Source organism: Dysidea avara, chromosome 14 (assembly GCF_963678975.1).
Source record: "Dysidea avara chromosome 14, odDysAvar1.4, whole genome shotgun sequence".
NCBI lineage: Eukaryota > Metazoa > Porifera > Demospongiae > Dictyoceratida > Dysideidae > Dysidea > Dysidea avara.
In genome coordinates, this window is record NC_089285.1 from 13907311 (window position 1) to 13925239 (window position 17929).

At 38.2% G+C, this 17929-nt stretch overlaps 2 protein-coding genes across 4 annotated transcripts; one reads left to right on the top strand and one right to left on the bottom strand.

Moving 5' to 3' along the window:
• Positions 1 to 985: 985 nt before the first annotated feature.
• LOC136244915 (NAD-dependent protein deacetylase sirtuin-1-like) lies at positions 986 to 12538 on the bottom strand. Its single transcript, XM_066036443.1, has 10 exons — positions 12323 to 12538; positions 9855 to 9967; positions 8694 to 8849; positions 8365 to 8517; positions 8073 to 8220; positions 6813 to 6892; positions 6420 to 6599; positions 3346 to 3406; positions 2574 to 2747; positions 986 to 1588 (listed from the first exon to the last, which is right to left on the bottom strand). Exons 1-10 carry the CDS (start codon positions 12525 to 12527, stop codon positions 1188 to 1190), a joined length of 1671 nt encoding a protein of 556 aa, XP_065892515.1. The 5' UTR covers positions 12528 to 12538; the 3' UTR covers positions 986 to 1187.
• Positions 12539 to 12960: 422 nt separating this feature from the next.
• Positions 12961 to 17683, top strand: LOC136244917 (uncharacterized). 3 transcript variants are annotated; one of them, XR_010695649.1, is made up of 4 exons: positions 12961 to 13046; positions 16761 to 17006; positions 17062 to 17358; positions 17417 to 17683. XR_010695649.1 is itself a non-coding variant. In XM_066036445.1 (4 exons), the coding sequence occupies exons 1-4, from the start codon at positions 16278 to 16280 to the stop codon at positions 17485 to 17487; spliced, it is 732 nt and encodes a 243-aa protein (XP_065892517.1). In that variant the 5' UTR covers positions 14600 to 16277; the 3' UTR covers positions 17488 to 17683. The 3 variants fall into 3 exon arrangements, 2 of the variants coding, with proteins under 2 accessions (XP_065892517.1, XP_065892516.1); XM_066036445.1 differs by lacking the exon at positions 12961 to 13046 and adding an exon at positions 14600 to 16398 and having other exon boundaries at positions 17065 to 17358; XM_066036444.1 differs by lacking the exon at positions 12961 to 13046 and adding an exon at positions 14609 to 16398.
• Positions 17684 to 17929: the final 246 nt, after the last annotated feature.

The following is a 17929-nucleotide window of genomic DNA, read 5'->3' on the forward strand; positions in this document are numbered from 1 at the left end:
TTGAAGAATGCAGAAAAAATCCCAGACCCAGTGCTGACTTGATCCTCAGCACCATGCTGTCTAGGCACGCCCTAAATGAGCCACAGCAGCCAGGATCTGGGACTCTCTCTGCATTCAGCCTGTACTTAAACATCAACTTCTCACAATATTGTATATGCATGAATGGAAAGTATTTTTCTGGGATTTCTGACTTACAATAAAATATCATTCCTTACAAGCACACTCTTTTTAAAGCCAACTACAGTTCTAAGCTAATCCAGGTCTCTCTGTATTCATTTAAGAAAGGAGTTCTGTTTTTGCTTTATATTATGTGTCATCCGGTGCCAAGGTCATCAGACTGACATGCAGTAATTATAAATTAAGGGACTGCTCCATTAATAACATCTCAGCATATAATTATTTGTATGTGTGTACTGGCTAATTCTGTTATTCTGCAGAGATGGAACAAGGAGTTGCTAACACATGCAGCTGCTCCCAATGTACATGATCATTGAGGTTAACAATGTAAGTTATAATAATCAATACTTACAATCTTTTTCCAGTAGTAATTGCAATGCTACTCAATTATTGTCCGATACTAATGGAGTACCTGCATGCTACCATGTATATGTAATAATGTGTTATCATTACAAAAGACAGTCGAGATATGATCCTAGCTGTTTTTATTTTTCATTATAGCATTTACAAAAAAAAACAAAAAAACAAGACTGCATACTTGTTTTACACTATTTTTCGTTGGTTTGCAGATTGTATGTTGTCACTACAGTGCTAGTTCTCTTAACATAAAACAGTCATATATTAGTAGGCAATGGTATTTTATGTCTATACATGGTGGGTTATGCAAGGTATAACAAGAACTCACAATCCTTCTGACAGACCACACAAGTTGCAGTGTGTCAATCACATACCTACTTAACATCAATCAAATCCTTTGGCAATCAAATGCCTGCATGTTACATATTTAATGTGATGAAACTAACCTAGCTAGGTATATAACAAATTTCATCACAAACAGTTCATTACATGTTGTGAAAGTTGGCAGTACAGGGTTAAAAATTAATACTGGTGCACATAAAAAATATAAAACAATAAATAACTCCATTTTCAGATTGTTCCTTACAACAGTTACTCCAGTCTGTTATAGTGATCAATAAACAATATTATAATAATTTACATATAATGGCAAATCAAACAAGCTCAAGGTTTGGTCTCTTGCTAGGAGGTTCACACAACTGTGGTGGCTCATGTATGTTCTTGTTGTTGTCATGTTTTATGGCATTACTTTCACTGTCTGTCGTCGTATCTGCTAAACTAGTTTCATGGGTTTTGGGTGATGCACTATCATTGTTCATGTCTGTCTTCTGTTGTCGTGGAGATGTGTGCTCCAACACCGCACCATCGCATCCTTTAGTGTCTGGGTCAGGCTGTTCACTGTTATTGCAGACACTGGATCCTCCACATTCAGGATGGTTGGATGACGAAGGCACATCATCGGAGCTACTGGAAGTATCTGATGTGTCCTGCACACTATTGCTGTCCACAACAGCACCAGAGAATAAGTATCTACTTGGAGGCACATGAGTGAACTCTAGTTGGAAAAAAACAACATACAGTGTAATGAAGCTAGTATGCTATCAGAAGTACAAATATTGTATTCACATACGTGTCCAGCTTAAATACACTTTAGTAAACTAATTGTAAGGCAATAAAGAAATCATTTGGCACAGCCAGCTCTACATGTGGAATAGCCTAGGGAGTTGCTAAACAGTAGAAAAGCAAGGAAAACAATCCATATAGTGACTAAGCTGAAATATGTGAGCCGCTGACCGACTAGTTTGCATAATTCTGTTTTTGAGAAAAACCACATTGAAATACAACGTGTACTACAAAAATAATTTTACGCGCGTTTTAACTGCTTCAGTAAACAGTGAAACAAGGCTCAAATCGAGATAACTAGGTGAACAACGGATTCACCTATTAATGGTAAGTAAGAATATCTGTTTTGTTTTAGTGTCATGAAGCAAACGTGAGTTATGAGCATTTGTTTATGTTGCAGTAAAATATTACATAAACATCACCATTTCTAAGTTTAAACAGCCTCTTTGCTTAAATGCATGGGTGTATGTAGGGCAAAAAACTGTACCTTGCTGAATACCCCCAATTCATTGTGAGTACAATGAGCCAGGTCCCATCTCCATAGCTTGTTTCCGTCGTGAGTTATGATCGATTAAATGAGCGCCTGTAATTTTTTTTGCCATATAGTCACTGTACAAATCGATTGTTTTACACTTCCTGCTGTCTATAGCTATAACTCCACAACTATTCACAAGATAAGGCTGAAACTTTGACAACCAATTGGTTTTTCCCTCTGGACAACAAAGAAGTTGTAAAAAGAAGTTTGATAAAAAAATGCCAACTAGTAGGGTCTTCGCTCAGAGGGTCACATATACTGGTGAATAATCTAGACCGATCTTCAAAAAAACATTAGATGTGTTAGAGGCTATTGTTGGCATTACATTGCACCACTTTTATAAATAGCACATCTAGGGTGGATGGCTACACTCATAATATACCTGCAGGTTTGTGGGTAGGGCTCATCCTGATTCCTTCTAGCCAATCAGATCCAAGTCTGCTACACAGTTCACTAATGACAACATCACAGTCACCTAGTAGCTCCACATCAAATGTCATGTGCTTCAGTGGCTCACGATTGATCAGCACTTGAGGAATACTTTCATCCAAAATGCCTACACATAAAAAAGACTAAATACTTATTACTAGCTTAAGATCTTCAATTGGTAAAATTTAGTTTTCAAAATACTTGTTGAAATTACATGAAACAATTGTTGTCAGCCCATATAATACAATAGTCATCATTTCAATATTTTTAATCATAGAGCATGATAATTGGGCTTGTAAAGTGTAATAAAATTATGACTACAAGTAGACCATAAGAATAAATTTCTTGCAAATGCAGTGTGGAACTAGAATACCAAAACAAATTTCCTCACATACCATTGAAAACTAGATCAAAGAAGCAACTAAGATCCAAGGACAATACTTGTGTGCTTGACAGTTTACAATCATGCAGCCAAGTACTGCTTTATGCTAAGTACAGTGTTTGAAATTATGAATATAGCGGACACATAGTGTCATTGTTCAAATACAATTCCCATGTGTTGTTTCAGCACTAAAAGTAAGAAAACACCACTGCATCTGGAAATAATACCCTATGTTAGATGTAACTCTTGAAAATTTTTCAGAAAACTTCAAAGTCAGAGTTGAGATTTAGCAGAATAGGATACTGACAGATAGGATACTGATATTATAGTGTGCTCCACTTACTGGGGACTAGAGCAACAGGTCTCACTTTCAATGATGACCCTATCACCAGCAACAAGTCAGCCTAACCAATCAAATGTACACACTAAACAATAAGATCTGTATAGCACTTCAGTATATTTGTACGGTGTGTATGAGAGTGCATGGATACATCAATAGCCGGAATCAGAAACGGAAATGGCTACGCACCTTAGTAACTTATTGTACCACTTACAACAAAGGACAGCTCTACTGGATAACCTGGACAGTATATAATAATTGTAGCCAAGACGCATGAGCCAACCATACATATTAGTTAAATTATTTACAGGTGGAAAAGCTGTAAGTCCATGACCCACACACATGTCTGACATAGTTATGAAAACAAAGTACACTAGTATATTTAAAATTATAAATTTAAAAATAAAGTAGGAATCCAAGCGATAAAAAGTAGTGAAACAAGAGAAGAACGATGGTAGCTGTTACGGCATAGCTCGGTGGGAAATTCCTACTTTGGCATTGAACACAAAATAATTGCTATACCATGCCAAAGTAGGGATTTCCCACCGAGCTATGCTGTAACAGCTACCATTGTTCTTCTCTTGTTTCACTACTTTTTATCGCTTGGATTCCTACTTTATTTTCAAAATTTATAATTTTTAATATACTAGTTTGTTTAGTTTTTTTTGTTAAGGCATACAGCTAGCTATAAGCATGTGACTGTTCTATTAGGGTGACTGCTGTATTAGAGTATCTCGAGGCAGTCTGCAAGATGTGCGCTTGCCCCAAAAGGGGTGTGGTTTCGATCGATTATAGAGTATGTCCAGTCAGCCTTCCAAATTGAAGGTGTGTGGTCACTGAAATATAACTAGTGCAAAAAGAGGTGTGTCATCATGGTTTCAATCGATAGATCGATAATGCGTACAATGAAGAATGGGCATGATCTTGTGACCTATCGTGAAGCTATCTAGCTAGTACCAGTACCTCCGTACAGTACCCTCCGTCATAGATTATATCAGTAAGGAATATAATCTATCCCTCTGTACAGTAGCGTAGTCTATGCGCCTTAAATAATCTTGTGGCGTCTATTATGCTGCTTAAAGAAAGTGTTGATACGGAAAATTTACGCCTTGATATGGTTTCATTGGATGAAGAAGAAGACAAGCAGCCTGACTGAAGATAAAAGAAAAGACAAGGCGCAGAGGGCACACACTCGTCGGAACCCCAAAAGGCACATCCCACTGGTGAGTTTGTTATTGTTGCATAAAATGGTCACCATGCACTGCTGCGTTTGGCCTCTAGGCTTGCGACTGTGATCAGGCAGTCAGGCAGTCAGTCTAAAATTCAAAGTTTTGGCGATTTTTAAAATTCTGTATCCGGCCACCTGTAAGAGTTTTGTTGTATTTAATGCTGTTTTATGTATTATATGCTATTCCGTAAAGGTGATTTTCGTCTCGTAAGATATCTCTAGGATGATTTTTAAAGGCGCGATTTTGGGCGCCGCGTGAAAATTTCACATGGATTCCTACTTATATATAATTAGCCAAAACATTTTACCATGTGTAATTGTAGTCATATTATTCCACTAGTATGTAATACACCCTAATAGTACAAGTACACCAAATAATTTGGAATTTTCAACTAGAGTAGGGAGACCATAGCACATTGATAAAAGATATTGAAACAAGCTGGAGTAGTGCAAGACATTAAATCACGGTAAAACAATAAGAAGTGTTATATCACTACTGTGCTCAAGATACCATAATGGAAATGCACAGTAGGGATATAACACTTCTTATTGTTTCACTGTGATTTAGTATCGTGCACTATTCCAGTTTGTTTCAGTACTTTTTATTGATGTGCTATGGTCCCTACTCTAGTTGAAAATTCCAAATTTTTTGATGTATTGTTTGTTAACTTTCTTTATTATAAATAATTATTATGACTGGTGAACCCACGCATACCGCATCTGAAATGACGCCGTGCACCCCAACTATATTAATTATTTTCTGAAAAGTGAAGTATCCATTACGCTTCGTTGTCAGCTATGCTCAACCCGTTACATAGCAGTACGAATCAAGAACTGTTCGAAAAACACCTCTGCTATCCATGCATATACCGAAAGAAGCCACACGCCCCAGTTATATCAATTATCGTCTGAAAAGTGAAGTATCCATTACACTCGTTGTCAGCTATGTTCAACCCATTACACAGCATTACGAATCAAGAACTGTTCGAAAAGCACCTCTGCTATCAAAATAACCACTATGAAAAATACGGACGATTTCTGTTACGAAGGGAAGCCATCACGTGCTACTGCAAAATCGACACTTTTCGCTGTCAGCAAAGATCAGTCAGTCAGTTACTTACTTACTCAGTCAGTAGAAAATTCTGTTAAACAATTGTTTTTCAAAATTCCGTAGCAACTTATTGAAAGCATTTCGAGTCGATCTGAAAGCTTGTTTGGGCTTAGTTTTACCTAACCAATACTGCCTCATCGTCGTCTGGGAAAATTGATGCTGGTTTTTGGGTGATGTTATTTCGTGGGCCACATCTACTCCTTTGTGGTCCCTACTATACAGTACTGTTGTACTATATGATAGCAGTTTACAAAAAGTGAATTTTCAGTAAAGACAAAACATGGATGGTCATCAATGCAACATTGACACAAACTAGGAATGAAACCAACATTAAATCATAGGAACATGGGTTCTATAAATTAACGAACAAATTTTCGAACATACATAGTTTTCTGTATAACCAGGTGAATAAAAAGGGCTACTAGCTGTTGTACAATTTACATGTAGAAATTTGCTGCTTTCAAAATCTATAAATGTCCATTTTAAGCTAAAATGATGGGCTGTTGTAGGTAAGCTGGTTAACATATTGAATACATTATAGTAATTAAGCTTCAACAAACGAATAATGAGAATATTCGTGTCAGCCTAAATGTAAACCCACTTTTGTTTCTGATCCTGGTAAGCATTATTTAATCTATGGTGTGTGCGTGTGCGTGTGCGTGTGTGTGTGTGTGTGTGTGTGTGTGTGTGTGTGTGTGTGTGTGTGTGTGTGTGTGTGTGTGTGTGCGCGCGCAGTACTGATAATTTGTCTTGCTCCAGGGTATGATGAAACACATCAGGGAGGCCTTCACCAAAGAATACAATGTCTGGCTTCATAACAGTCAATACTTCTTGCCCATCATCATCATCATCATCATCTTCATTGTTAGATTGTGGTGGTACTTGTTCTGCTGTACACTTTGGACACTGTGGAACCACCTAAAGTACAAAACATCATTTAAACATCTGCTATATAGATATGTTTCAAAAGGCAGTGTGTGTGTGTGTGTGTGTGTGTGTGTGTGTGTGTGTGTGTGTGTGTGTGTGTGTGTGTGTGTGTGTGTGTGTGTGTGTGTGTGTGTGTGTGTGTGTGTGTGTGTGTGTGTGTCATTGGAGCATATCAGCACAATTATGTTGTGGACAAGGATCAACCTGATTAAAGATGTCCTCCTTGATGTCTTCAGCTGTCACTTGGTACTTACAATTCATACAAGTAGCAGTGGCAAATGAGCCTGTGTGTAAATGTGCATTGCAAATACTTAATGCTGTCAAAGTGCTATAATATACAATACCGTGGGACAAAACAAGGTTTTGAGTGTAGGGGAGGCAATTGATATGTTTACTTACAGTGTACAGCACACAGCATCTAGGGGGGTCTTGGGGGCATCCCCCCCCCATCCAAGGAATTTTTTGTACTCTCAGATTGTTTCTGGTACATTCTCAGGTACCCGAGAATGACCAGAAACAATCTCAGGTTATTACTGTTCCTTCTCAGGTACAGTTCTGAGCTACTGTACCCGCCAAAATATCCACATGATGCATGTCATTTGATATTAGAGTTTACTTTTTGCTTAACATTTAAGGGGTACTTCAAGGGATGGTGAGCACCCCCCTCCCCTCCCCCAATGAAGCCCTGAGAAACATGTTTAAATGAACTTAAAGTGGTCCCTTCATTATCCAGCCAATGATAATCTGATATCCAAAATGTGAAAATGATTGTTCTATTAGAGGATTTTGTCTAAGTGTATGTTCTATTAGAGTATTTAACTGAGCTCTGTATATAAATGTACATTTGGGCTTCATTTATCTTAACTTTTCTCTTATCTGAACACACCTAGGGCCAAGTGAGTTCAGATAATGGAGGGAGCATAGTATATCCACTGGCTTTTAAATAGCCTGAATCCACCAATCCAATAATGACATGCTAAAATATAGCTTTCTTAATAATTCATTCCAGTCATTGCTGCAACACTAATTCATCCTATTGTGCCAAATAGCAAAAGGCCAGGTGAGTTCCAACAATTTATCAAGTATGTATTGTTACAGTGGATAAAATTTCTATGTGCTATGGCATTCCTACTGAGCAAACACATCTGTCTCTCTACATTGCCAATTTAGAAACTACAGGCAAACACACATTCCACAAATGGGATCAAGAGTTCAACTTGACAAAGGTAAACGCAAAATAGGTACACCCTTCAATCAAAATTCATTATTTCTATCTCCACAAGAGTCAGTAACATGTGGCTGTGCCCATCAATGTTCAAGCAATATACCACTTTGGCAAACAGAAGCTAAACTAGAGGACATGGCAAACTGACAGTGAAATAACATAATCAACACACAGTAGAATACTGATATAGCAACACACACCACTTTCAGTCTCCAAACTTTTCCTTCCACACTACTTACCATGACACTGTATCACCCGGGTGATGCCAGCAGCCTGTTCCAAGGTGTCAATATTCTGAGTGAAGTTACGTAGCAGTTTATCCCTCTTTTCCAGTTCTGAGATGAAGTAGTGGCTTGGCGATGGTTGAAACTGTCCAGGGTATATCTCCTATTCAACAAGCCCAAAGACAACACTAGTAACCACTAACAACATTACAGTAATGACATTACTTCTACAGTGAAACCACAGCTCCTCTGTGATTGCAGTACCAATAACATTTTTACTATATACTTTAGCCTACTCCACATTCACCTTGGCAAAGCTGAAGAAAGGCTTGGGGTTGTCTTTGAAGTAGTAAATGTCAAACATGGACTGAGGGTCAGGGAGGTCAGGATATTCTACGGCCAGCTGAGCGTAGACACCATTAGCTGAACGAAAATCCGGTATACCACATGAGACAGAGATCTGCAAAGAAAATGTAAGAGCCAGCACACATGAAAAAGCGTAGAGCATGTTCTATTAAACTATCTATAGGTCCAACACAGCTTAAACTTCACAGGATAAATACTATCACAAGATTTTGTAAAATAATATTCCAGTGCAAGAAAAGAGTGGAAATTTCTATCAAGTTAAACACTTACTCCAGCTCCAGTGAGTACAATGATCTTGCTGGAACTCTTTAACAGAGACACTACATCATCCAAAGTGTTCACATGACTCAGCTTGTTCCTTGGGTCTGGCTCTGCCATACAACGCAGCACTATACTCCACAGAGTGACCTCATCAAGATCAGGTGGCTACATGGATGACCATTATAATCACTGACAATGTTATCACATAAGCACATGCACATATGCACGCATACGCCACATACACACACCACACACACACACACACACACACACACACACACACACACATACACACACACACGCATGTACAAACACATGGGTAATAGTTCACCAACATCAGTACAATTGTCACACGTATTTAGCCTTATTGCATTGAAAATATTTATCACATTTTGTAATAATTATAGCACTTATCAGTATCTATTCTGGGCCTCAAATTTGATGCAGTTTATGCATACTGCAGTATCACTAACCATGTCAATTAGTTAAGGAAATTGAAACACAACTACACAGTTTGGAAAGTCTGTAATGTCAATATGAGTGCTTGTTTGAATTACTTTACAAACAAAGCCTTTTTGTTAAATGCAATATTGCAATAATCACATTAAAAGCTCATGCAATAATTGCATGTGATAAATTAAATATCGCCCAACCGCAATAAGCCTAAAACAAAGCTTTTGGCTACTACCAGCACAGTCACGACCCAGTAAACCAACACTAGGACACCATGCTGTGAGTCAGCATAAGCAAATCCAGTATGGATAACCAAAATCCCACATGGACCTCTACCCACTATGCGAGACATGCATAGCTGGCATTAGCATCAGTTAATACCAGGCATCTATTGAGGCTACAGCTGGGTGGCCTGCTTCCCTAGTTGACGCCAGGTCACCAATTAACAGCTGGGTAGACTGAAGAGTAAAGTTTCTTACTTAAGGAAACAACAACAGCAACTGGGCATAACCATGTATCAAATCTGGAACCTTTCTAACCTTTTGGCATGGTGCTGACACACAAATACATGCATTCCCTCTCTCTCTCTCTCTCTCACACACACACACACACACACACACACGCACGCACACACACAACCGATACACACACACACACACAACTGACACACACAACTGACACACACACAACTGACGTACACACACAGAATGTACATACCAAAGTAGCCCCAGGCAACAATACAGTTTCTAGTAGGCGTCTCGGATCAACTCCAGCCCTAAACTGTCTCATCACCCAACCAGCCACTCCACCACTGACACTCATCGGTCGAGCTAATGTGTAACACAGTTAATCAGCTATTATGATCTGATCTGCAAATCCCAACATAATAGCAGAGCAAGTCTAAATTTTACAAAACAGTGCATACGCTCTGCTTCAAGGTCAAACTCTGATAATGATTTCTGTGTTTTGTGTGGATGATGTTATATATAAACAATGTGTACATTTCCTTAAACATTTGTTGTTTACATCTGTGACTGGCTCACCAAATGGTGGATACAACGGCACTTCAACCTCACTTTTTCTTCATAACAGCTTAGTAGCATTAATTAGGCATAATCAAGCCCATAAATGTCTTCAGAGCGACCCCAAACCCTTCCAACAAGTTTCTACGACTAGCTGAATTTTATGTTAACTGACTATCTGCCAGAATTATGCCTCTAGCCAAGCACAACTCAACTATGGATAAGGCTACAATTTAGTTTCTTCAATGTTCTACATTGCTTCGGCCCAAGACATGTCTTTTCGCAAACTGCTGCAGCTATAATACACACACCATGGGTGTACCTTTTGTCTTCCTTTGTGTCTCATTTCTTTCCCCACTATTGTGTAGGTGCTGGCAGTAACTCGTGGTATGGCTCCAGGTGTTATATTTTCAATTGTGTGACTGACTTGATTGATTGCAGAGGTGCTTCTCATACTGTTCTTTGTTTGTAACAATGTATAACGGGTGGAACATAGAAGCGGAATGACAACTTTATGTTTCAGTTATCAATAACTGGGGCACATGTTCAGTTGCACGATTAATGTGTCTGGCACCATTCTTTTGGTAATGAACTATGTTACTGCAAAATAAAGTAAACAAACAAGTGTAAGGAAAAATTATACCTTTGAGTAAGAGTAAGAATCACAGTTAATAGAGTGAAACAAAGTACACTTGCAACTACGTGTGCAATGTGTAGCCATACAACTATCCATCTCAACTTGACAGGACATGCCAAAGTCATTGCTTTATACAGTTATACGTACAATGTTAGCTAACACAAAATTCAAAAATTTGCTTGTGAATTGTGCAAACAACCAACTTGAAAACCTCCGTATACTAGTTGACAATTAATTACTATTTCTATAATATTGACAGGCTGAAGTAGGAATTAACCCTTAAACTCACAAAGAACTTTTGGGGAATGTGTGTTTACACAATATGGGCACGCATGGCGATGTTAGGTGGGGTAACTTAATTCCTATGGCCTAAAAACAACACATCATTCAAAAGTCTGTTCATTGGACTACTTGGAGAAGGTTAAATGAACACACTGTAACTACAGTGGCTTACTTGTTATGAAGTGATGAACGACAGCGAGTTACGCCTTTGTATTTGAACTTTTTGCCGCGTCTTTAATTTTGATTGTGGGTTGACTCACGTGAGTCATATATAGCCTGAGAAAATTTTATGGCGAAATGAACGGAACTTATTGCAAGCAGCCACCATCGAATTATGGATTATTCTATAAAGGTATGTAAAGGTTTGCATGTTTCCTTGCCAAAAAGTTATATACAACTAGTTTGGCCTCATTGTTTAGCGGTAAGGAAAATCCCTTGTTATCATTTTGCATCACCAGTAGAATGACGTAAATTGAGTAGACATAAGATGGATGCTTTGAAAGTTACAGTGCTTTGTGCAAGGCATGTGTATTTGGGCCAGTTTTCTGACCTATGCGGGTTTAAGTATAACTGCAGGTGTAGAAGACCTCCCTTGTTTTATTGCTTTTTGCATCTGTGATCCCTACTTAAACGTAAAATGTTTATTTTTTCCTTACACTTGTAAGGCCAGGCAAACATGATTAATTGTTTCTCATCTCCACCTGTATTCCTTTTTACCCCCTCCGCCTCTAATTTCAATATTGCTGTTATCAATCCCGTGAACACTTATTTTGATGCTAAGAAGGCTGGCTATCATTTTGCAGCATAGCAAATGTCACCTACGCTTCAGAAATGGTGGTAAAACGTTAGTACTAGTTCTTAAAAGGCTTTAGCTAGTAACAGACAGCCTGATTTAGAGTATTTTCTTTAATAATTAATGAAAAATTACCTCCTGCGCCTGCATGAAATCCAAATTTTTGTGGATGAGAAACAAGTAATCTAACTTGCCTGGCCTAATTATGTGATTGTATCATTTACACTGATGCAGTATAACCAGGCTGCTTTTTCCCTTTGGTATTTGGGTGCCCCACCCAAATACAATGGGGGGAATCGGTTTAGGTACGAGACTAGCAGTGTCTTTATTACTATCCCCCACCTAAAACACGCAGCCTGGTCAACTACACGTGAAAAGTTTTGTGTGCAACTCCCACGTTATAACTTAATCAAATCACGTGACTGAAAAGACAACACCAAAGATTACTCACCTTCGACATCCCCGGACGAATCCGGACTATTGGAAGTGTCTTCTGTATAGTTGGTTACCAGATCATTGGTATCACGTAGAAAATCATTTAGCGACTCGTCCGCTTCATTTTCAGCGTTATCACTACAGTTTGTTACGCTTGCATCTCCTGCCACCTCTTCTGTCGGAGAAGCCGCCATTTTTGTGGTCAAGTTTTCAGCCGACATTCACTGGCTTGCATTATTTTGTACGAGTGTCGTTATCATAATTGTGGGTTAAATTAATTAATGGAATAGACGATATGCACACTCCATTACTCGAACGAAAATTGATCAATTAAGCGTAGACGGCGCAAAACTCGACGGTGACTTAAAAGCGGAAGTCCCATACAAAAGTATGGGAAGCAAATGCGGCTCGAGCAATAACTCACCACTCGAGCTAAGGACAGGCCATCTCGCTTGCCATACACTTCTTTCCGTGCAAAAGAAGTGTATGGCGAGCGAGATGGCCTGTCCTTAGCTCGAGTGGTGAGTTATTGCTCGAGCCGCATTTGCTTCCCATACTTTTGTATGGGACTTCCGCTTTTAAGTCACCGTCGAGTTTTGCGCCGTCTACGCTTAATTGATCAATTTTCGTTCGAGTAATAGAGTGTGCATATCGTCTATTGCAAGAAAGAGGAAGAAATGACAAAATTAATTAGTAATCAAGCTTGTTAGGCGAAGCGGATGGACTAAATGAGCTACTAGGTGAGCTCATTAAAATATTAAGGCTAGCGTGAACATTGACTAACTTTTTGTGTGGCCAAACCGCTTAATCATTCTGATCACTTGCGACAGCGTTTTTTTTGTACGTTATGAGTCACAGCTTGAGTGTCAGAGTGCATACGGCAGTGCATGTGGTCTATTAAATAAAAATTTGATAACACGGCTGACTGTTGCGGTGTCCGGTCTGTAAGAGGGTGTTACTGCATTATGATCTGTATACCGCCGGTGGTCAAAGGTGAAAGTAGGGAACAGGACTGTTGCTATCTTCCTGCACTTTGCGAGACAACAGTAATAAATACCAGGCGCTGCCATACAACTATAGCAGAAATTTGCGTAAAAAATTCTTGTAAGGTAAGTGCACCTAACTCCGGACAGTTTTTGCTTTCGGTGCTCTATCTCCGCCATGCAAGCGAATTTCTCAATCCTTAAAATATGGTGATAAAGCCTATCCTATGGTGCATCAGTCCTGCAAGTTTCATCAAAATATCTCCATCCGTCGAGGAGCTGCACTCCAATATTCAACTATGTGTAAATTTCGCGCATGCTCCTAACTCCGGACACTTTTTATCACGCCTGATACAGCACTTCAGAAGTTAATTTCGAATTTTAAACACCGCCACGTTAAACGTACATCTATTTCCCACCTCATACTCGATTTTGAGAGTCATAGTACCTTTCGTTGCCGAGTTATGAGTATTTCAAATCTAGGTGTATTTACGCAAATATTTATGTAGCTCCAATGAAACTGGCTCTTACAAAATCGTCCATAGTAAGTGTTTGGCTGATTGTTTGCAAACGAAACTTGGTACAGTGGTAGGTCATATTTGTCCCTCTGCACTGTATGAAAATCAGCCAGATAGCTCTTTGAGTTTGGGAATAAACAGCGATTATCGAAGAATTTTTGATAATTTTGCCACACACGGCAATAAATAATTACCTCGTTTGGAAAATCTAGCAGGCCTTTTAAGCTGATTTTAGGATTACAGCATCATTGTATATGAAGCATTAATCACCTAAAATTTCAAGTAAATGCTGTAGATAGTTTTGGAGATATGACGCCAAACATTGGAAGTGTCTGGAGTTAGGAACTGTCCGGAATTAGGCGCACTTACCTTACTATAACTATGTAGAAACTGTGACAAATTATATTCTTACATGCAGTACGCCAGTAGCTAGTAATCGTGGCTTTGCTAATCACTAATAAATGGCAAGTGTTTCCTCTACAAGTGTTTGAACAAGTTAAAATTGAAATCAATCTTGACTGCAGCTGCAGACCGGCATGGTCATTGAAATGACACCCACTTGTATCCTGCAACACGGTTTGTAATATTTGTTGTAGCAACTAGTAGTTGAGCTCTAGTTTGTTGAAGCTGATAGTTGAGAGTTTGGTGTCCTATTTCTTATACTGGTATGGGGTCCATCTGTTTAGACATTCAACAGCCGAGCCTATGTTGAATTGTTACCGATGACAGCATTTTGTGAAGTGTGCTATCAAATATTTTGCCCATAGAACTTATTTGTTTCATCCTTCTTTGATAAATCCATATACTTGTACCACTCAACCACCACGATCTCATCTCACCAGTCTACTTGGCACAAACATATCGAATTTGTTTGAACATAATCAAGACATCAATATTGAAATGGACACGGCCCAAAGATTATACTTGTACCACTCAACCACCACGATCTCATCTCACCAGTCTACTTGGCACAAACATATCGAATTTGTTTGAACATAATCAAGACATCAATATTGAAATGGACACGCCCCAAAAATACGTTAAATGGTATAAAATTACAGTGATTTTTGTGTACTTTTGAAACGCCCTCGACATTATACGGAGTGGTACCCACAAAATACAGTCAACTAATTACTCACGTACCTCTAAGGAACACTCCACCTTATTTTCATGGCCATAGCTGTAGTGGATACTCAGGCCTTTTCACAGTTTCTGCCGCCTGTCTATCATTTTTCCCAATGCACAATGTGTTGTGGGATTCACCCATTACCAAGACTAAGGGAATTCACCCCAAACTAATTAAACGTATGATCTAGTATATTGTGTATGTGAATGATTCTTGGGAGGTTCGAGGGAAGTCATTGCCCTATAGTGTGGGCTCTTTTTGTTTAAAAGACGGAAGTTACGGAGACCAACTTTGAGAATTGTGACTTAGTTTATAATGGTTTTGTTCTTGAGCCCATAGACCTATATAAACAGACACTGTGTTTCTAGGCTTTGGTTTAGTGGGTTTATCATGGGTTTCTGAGGCTACCTTGTCAGCTGCAATGCGGAATTCTGTCAAATATGGCAATATTTTCATCCCACCAACCAACTTTTTAGGATGACTTAATTATATATAGTAACTTAATAGATTGTTATACAGTATGTAGCCGCAAAGTGTCCAACTATAAGGAAGAACAGTATTGCTGACTGAATTAACTGAAAAGCTTCATTAGGTCATTGCTAGAGTTTGTAGTTGGGTTTTAATCATAGCAAGTGTACTGGTATATGTAAGTAAGACTCATAGGATCATTAGCTGATCTTCATTTCACCATATAAATTTTCTTTATAAATACAGTCTTCATGATACTGTGTAGCATAGCATTATTTTGATTGTAAAAATTTTATCAACTTAATAGCATGTTTGTGGTTTAGTGCACAACACAGTAAACAAACTATCATATTACAATTACTAAAATCACTGATTCACCACACTTTTCCCTGGGGTATTCCCACTTATGTAGTGGCCACATCTTCAATAAATTAACTTGCAAGAAGTCTCACTATAGTAATTTATACACTTTTATTTGGGCTGGTACTTTGTGAATTCTTTAGTGTGTACACTACACATGGTATATATTGCACATGTGCCACACTAGTGCATGCCACAAACTGTTGTGGTAAAACAATTATGTTAGAGGTAAGTGTTACTGAGTAGTGCAGAACATCACAGATTACTAACTTTTGCATTGCATGGTCATCAAGGTGTGTGTATATATTATATATATATGTATAGGATATGTTGAGTACTAGCCATGTTAATGTGACACACCCTAGGAAAAGTACTTTCCTAACTTGGGTATTGGTCTGGGGGAAGTACATTATAATAATTTTGATTACGTGATACTTTTTTTTATCTAACCAATATCTTACCCTTTAATTGTTGATGACATAATCACTAAATTGTTGATGCTGCAATATAACCAACATGTATATAAGTCGGGATATAAGTTTCAGTTTCATTCTGAAATTTGTATACAAAGCAGCTGACAACATGTGTACTTTTACAACTCTGTTGGCTCTAGTGCTACTGGCCTCAACAGTAGCAGGTCAGTTTATATATAGCAAAAATGTTTAAGGATTTAAGTTGTATATATATATGTGTGTGTATTGTTATCACTTGTCTTAACATGTAAAAAGAAGTAGCCACTTTCAGCTATGTTCTTGCATGGAACAGAGCTGCAATTCACTTTTGCTTTGAATTTTATGAAACAAGTATTCTTTTTTTAGTCAGCAAAAGATGGAACCCTTTAAGTCTTGTGAATATTTATATGAATTTCATTGGAGCTTTAAGTACTTCATATAGTGCTGAAAGTTCAGTGTTATGTACTAAAGTGTAGCTGGTTTATGTATGCATGGTCTCTATATTAATTGAATTTTGCTGTTAAGTTCTATCTCATTGTATTGTTAGGTAATGTACACCTGGAAGTGAGGAATAGTCGCACCGGACGATGTACTACGGATACAAATACTCATTACCCATTTGTTCGCGTTGAAAAAGAACACAGACGTAAGTGTGACATCACCACCAGCCAAACAACGGACAGTAAAACTGGGCTTTTGTGTACGGATTTTGTGGTTAAAAATCTAAAACATAGATGTGTGATTTATTGCTTCATTGGATCATCACAAACATCAATTACAATCCATGAATCCAGTAGGTGCATAATATATTCGCTATAGTATAATTTCCTGTGTTATTTTATTCATAGCAGTTACTGATATTATTTCAGATGCCCACAATGTCACTGTACCGAGTGGCATGCCAGTCACTTTTAATTGTACAGTAAAGAGCAGTGACTACCATCAGTTGCTATGGATGAAGGGCAGTGTATTTGTTAATGCTGATGATAATCATTCTTTGTGGTTTTCACAACGTAATAACCACACAAAGACATATTATATGACAGTTCATTCTGCTGTTGACTCTGCCCCTTATTCGTGTGTGCTGATGTCTACTAGTGGTACAGTTGTAGGCTCTGTGACTCAATATGTGTTTGTTAAAGAAGGTAAGTAAAAAAATACTCATTAACTTGTACATGTATTTATTGTCACATGTTATAATAGCTGATTCGATGGTGTTGAAAGTGCTAGGATACGTCAACCAGTATTTCAGATGGAATGCTAAAGACGCTTAAGACTATTAGTTGCTAATACCATGCACACATGTATATGGTTCTGGTAGGCATAATTACTGTGTGCTATATTTTATACATGCCCATGTTTCATAGTAGGGAAATTAATTTAAATTGTCAGTGTTTCTCATTTTGCATCAATAACAGTTATGCATTACTTGCTATATCATAGTTCTTGTATAAACAATTGTGACTCACACTCTGCAAGAGGCATGGGTATTCCCCTTGGTTTTCCCCATGTGCATGTCTGACCAAATGTGAGTCACCTTTACTAGCTACAACTTTATGTATGACTACAGGTAGGGGTGTCTATGTAAATTTTGAAGTTACACATTTCTTGTGCTTGATATATGCATATTTCCATATGGGGATGCATTCTTAGTCTTGTCGTGGCAATTAACAAGTATGTGTTGTTAAAATGTTTACATAAAACCAAAAACAATAT